Raw genomic sequence first — 4834 nt, forward strand, 5'->3', positions numbered from 1 at the left:
CATCCCCTCACACTCCTTGTCGTTCATATCCATTGCAAACCCACCCCCATAGCCCTCTTTTCAAGCTGGATTCAAATTTGGAGGTTTGTCGAAAAACACAAAATGTAAAAAAAAATAAAATAAAATAAAGGTCGGTTTGTTGAAAGTTGACCGACTGACACCATCGATTCGATCAACAAAAGCTTCACCTATTTGGTAGATCGAGTTCTCGACAAGAATTTTGGCCTGAAAACCAATCTGACCATATATACCCTTCCCTCATCTCTATATTTGTTATACTCAAAAAATAAAAAATGAAAGATATTTACGATATCAAATACTTAATTAATAATTATATTACTAAAAATACTAAAACTAGATCTTTATAAATAAAATTAGGAAGCCAAAGTCTTAGGATAATTGATATATACTTCAAACTAAAAAGTGATGAGTTTGATCCCCTTCCGAACATGTTGTATCAAAAAAACGAATAAATAAATAAAATTAGGAAGACAAAAAGAATGTTAAAAGTATGTTTTTGTCCAATTTTATCTTTATAATTAATCTTTCCCCAACTAAAAAAACCGTTGTCGAACCGCAATAACCGGTTCGGTTTGTAATTCAGGTGAATCAAACCGATCAATCAAAAACCAAGAGAGAAGTGAAGAACTTTCCCGTTCAATTGTCTGTCATCGTTGCGGCGCGGGAGCAATACGATCTGAATTGCGTAGATCAGGAGGAGAAGCTGAAGCCAATACAACGCCGCCATGGATTCTGCAGCTCGTAGGAGCGGAGGAGGCCTCCTTGAATGGCTTTACAGAGTAATTATGCGCCGGAACTCTGTTTATGTAACCTTCATAATCGCCGGTGCTTTTGTTGGAGAGCGGGTAAGGACCAGGCTTTACGGAGCCTTTCTTTTTCTCCCTCCAACAATTTTCTTGCTGGGGAATTCAAAGAAATGAGAAAAAATTATGCAATTTCAACGGGCAATAGACCACATCGTCGTGTTAATTGATTTTGGATGTAGGAACCATTTCTTTTTGTAGAAATATTGGAAGCTGAATATAACTGGATTTATTATGTTTCATATTCATTTTTTATTTGACATGACGCCTACACTGCAGAGAAAGGGGAAAAAGGATTAAGAACTGAAATTGGATGGTTACATGTTGCTCCTACCAGAAATTCTGTAATTGACTCTGTGGTTGTGTTGGGATAAATGGATTTGGAGATTGAGTATGCTATATGGATTTCAAAGTTCTAACGATTCTAATCTAATAGTATCCTCATTATTTTAAGCCTAGATTCATATTTTGTACCCACCATATGAGTTGTGTAAAGTTTTGGGGTGAGGGGTTGAAGTATTTCATCTAAAAGTTCTGAATTTCATCGACTGTTCTATTATTTGCTACAAAGTGACTGTTGGTTTTTGTATGGTTATTTTTTATAATTAACTGTTTACATTTTGTGGGTTGTGTAAGGAGCATCATCCAACTCCTTAGCATAGTTACAAAACTTGGTGAGTCATCGTATCTATCTCTCTCACCATGTAACAAGACGAAAATGATACACAGTATGAAAAATGTTTAAAGTGAGTGACTCAGTCTAATTCAGACTATATGCACAGATAACTCAGATTTTATCATGCTTTTCAATTAGATGGTTCATGATGAATAACAACCACAAGACGTGGCTATCTCAAATGATATACCCTTGTTCAACCATTTATTTTATGTAAACTTAATGAATTGACGGCAGTATGCTTTTTCTTATTAGTTAGTGAGTATCTTGGTACTAAGCTACGACTTCTAATTAGTTTCATTGTATAATCCTGATCTACATATTCCCATATCTTTTTAAGAATTTTTAAAATCTTCGATGGCCAATGTACCATTTTTTGTGGACTGAGTTGAATAATTGTGTTTCTACTTTGTCCAAATACTCTTTTAGTCAATAGTTGATACCGCAACTCTGGACCTCTTCTTAGTCAATTTGGTTCTCCTGCTGCAGGCTGTTGATTACGGAGTTCACAAGCACTGGGAACACAACAATCTTGGGGTGTGACATACTAACTTACACTTTCCTTATTTTGATTTTCTTCATTTAGAAGCTCTTGTTTAGATCGTTTTAAGGTTATCACTCATCATTTTTCCATTTCTTTACATGTTGCAACATAAATAGAACTCCTAGCTTAGGTGTTCTGTCAAACTTTGGACATTGGATCTGCATTTATGTGACATTTAGCTAGTAGAAATTGAAGCTTCTGTGAATCTGTGCAACTATGGAAATGAAGTGTACATCACTTTCATTTCATGAGTGATTTTCCAGTTAGGTTTAGATTTGATTCATCCGTCTGTGTGTGATTAGTTATGTTTTATTCCGTCCATCAGTCTTCTCGACCCGACTCAACATGCTTCTGACCTGAGGTGCTGGTTGGCACGCATAATATTGAAAAATGTAGCTTCCGATGTGCTTAGTTGAACCTAAAGCTCACTCGACCTTTAACTATCAGATTTTGATTGTTTCAGGACGTTTGTTTTGAATATTGAATGTATTATCCCTTATGCTGCAGAAACGGTATGAAGATATTTCAGTTTTGGGGCAAAGACAATCAGAAGAATGATATTCTCCCTGAAGATTTAGTTATGAACAATTTGTTGCCACAAACAAGTAGTCATCTGATTCATCTTTTTGGAATAAGTTTTACCTGTTGGATTTTGCCCCACCTTAATTCATAAGCATGGTGGTGGGTGGCATTCCAGCGTTGGTTGTGGTTTTCTTCCTGTTGATTTGTGAAGATTATCAATCAAATGTTCTTATTTTCACAGGCTGTCTTAGTTACGAGTTTGCTCATTCATTTTATGATAAATAATCGATCGAAAATCAGAAAAGTGAATGATATTCTTTGATATTGTTTACACTACTTATTCATCATGTTTATTTGCATTAGACATAAGAATGAGCCATATTAAAGGTATCCTAATTTCATTTTTATGCTACTAACTACTTTTAAAAATGCTGGTAGAACTCTCAATTAAAAGAAGAATTATTGACAATAAACTCTATTTATTTAATTCAATAGCAGTAAACTTTTTCTTAGCTAACCATGACAAATAACACAACAAAATAACATTGGGTAATTGTTAGGCCTCCCATTGTGAAGACTTATCATAGGAGGGGTAGAAAGGGAATTGTACTAGGTACAATAAAATGATGGGGGAATAAAGAGGCTAACGGTTTGGGTAGTGGGACCCATAGCTGGTGGGACCTAAATCGTGTAATAGGGCAACATGTAGTAGAAAAGGGTAGGAAAAGGTAGGAGGAGATCATCCTAGTTTTGAGTGCTGCGAAAAGGTTAGGGAGTGAATACCCACCCTCTCGAATAGGTGGGTCGGCTTTGTATTGCTCAAGGGCATTTGATTCTACGTTTTAATACCAAAAGTGAGGCTGATCCTCACAAATTGGTATCAGAGCAAATCGATACCTGGGAAGAAGAAGAAGAAGAAGACGTAAGGATGACTGTGAAGAAACTGGAACCCGTTGCGAAGCGATCGAGAGAGAGATTGTCGATCTCAAGGTGGTGATGGCAACACTGTGGAAAGGTAGATGAGCAATAGAAGACGACGGATAAAATCCAAACGATGTTGGAAGGTTTCATCGCAGACGTCACTAGTGGTACTGTTTCATCGATATCGCAGTTGGGAGAGTCGTCGACGCAAAAAGATAAACAGACAGCAAAGGCGACGAGGATTATCCAAATCCAAGAAAACGGGTATGATCGAAATAAATTCAAGAAGGTGGAGATGCCAATCTTCACGGGTCCGGACCCGGATTCCTGGCTTTTACGGGTTGAGAGGTATTTTGAGATTCACAAGCTATCAGAGGAGGAGAAGCATATAGTGTCTGTGATTAGTTTCGACGGGGTAGCCCTCGCGTGGTACCGTTATCATGAAAAGAGGAATAGGTTCACCAGCTGGGAAAATTTGAGGATACGGTTATTGTTGCGATTTCAGAAATCCAAAGAGAAACGACAGTGTGCGCGGGTGTTGGCGATTAAACAGGAAGGAACCATTTCGGAGTATATAGAGCTTTTCGAAGCTCTTTCGGCGCCACTTCCACACCTTACAGACGAGGTATTGGAGTGTACCTTCTTAAATGGATTGGATCCTCTGGTTCGTGTGGAAGTACTGTCGACGGAACCCATAGGATTGGAACAGATTCTGAAGCGAGCTCTCTTGATCGAGGACATAGCCACAGCGGTCCAGGAGGCAGGGGAAGGAGCGGTAGATCGAAATGCGAAGGCGGGTGCCATGGGAGGGAAGCCAACTGTGAGAATCACTGAAGCCCAACCCACTAGCAAGATAACATTGAACAAACCAACCTCGGCAACGACTCCCGGTGTAACTCCAGTGGCCAGGAAGGAGCACACCTATAAACGATTAACGGAAGAGGAATATCGTAAACGAAGAGAGAGGGGACTCTGCTTCAAATGTGAAGAGAAGTCTACCGTGGGGCATCGATGTAAAAACCAGCAACTACGTGTGATCGTTGTGCACGACGGAGATGAGACCGAGTTGGAGGAAGTAGAACCGGAGTTGGAAGAGCTAGAGCGGATAGAGGAAAAGGGAAAGGCAGTGATGTGCCGTTTGAACACCATAGTAGGGTTGACGACGCCTGGAATGATCAAGCTAAAAGGGACCTTGCAAGGCCGCGAGGTGGTGGTCCTCCTAGATTGTGGAGCCACCCATAATTTCATCTCCATAAGGCTGGTCAAGGAATTGAAAATTCCTCAGTCCGAAACTTATAACTATGGTATTGTGATGGGATCAGGAGAAGCGGTTAAGGGGCATGGGAT

General features: G+C 39.3%; 1 protein-coding gene across 1 annotated transcript; it reads left to right on the forward strand.

The window, feature by feature from the left end:
• The first annotated feature begins 636 nt into the window (after positions 1–636).
• LOC111005324 (cytochrome b-c1 complex subunit 9) lies at positions 637–2804 on the forward strand. Its single transcript, XM_022276782.2, has 3 exons — positions 637–866; positions 1990–2037; positions 2552–2804. Exons 1-3 carry the CDS (start codon positions 747–749, stop codon positions 2600–2602), a joined length of 219 nt encoding a protein of 72 aa, XP_022132474.1. The 5' UTR covers positions 637–746; the 3' UTR covers positions 2603–2804.
• The last annotated feature ends 2030 nt before the right edge of the window (positions 2805–4834 follow it).

The sequence above is a fragment of the Momordica charantia genome (assembly GCF_013281855.1).
Source record: "Momordica charantia cultivar OHB3-1 chromosome 1 unlocalized genomic scaffold, Mcharantia_2.0 BLBB01000001.1, whole genome shotgun sequence".
Taxonomy (NCBI): Eukaryota; Viridiplantae; Streptophyta; class Magnoliopsida; order Cucurbitales; family Cucurbitaceae; genus Momordica; species Momordica charantia.

Excerpts from the sequence above, each read along its gene's own strand:
- LOC111005324 (XM_022276782.2), top strand. The coding sequence starts at position 747 with ATGGATTCTGCAGCTCGTAGGAGCGGAGGAGGCCTCCTTGAATGGCTT. Across the intron at positions 867-1,989 it reads GTGCTTTTGTTGGAGAGCGG|GCTGTTGATTACGGAGTTCA; the intron begins GTAAGGACCAGG and ends CTCCTGCTGCAG. Across the intron at positions 2,038-2,551 it reads GGGAACACAACAATCTTGGG|AAACGGTATGAAGATATTTC; the intron begins GTGTGACATACT and ends CTTATGCTGCAG.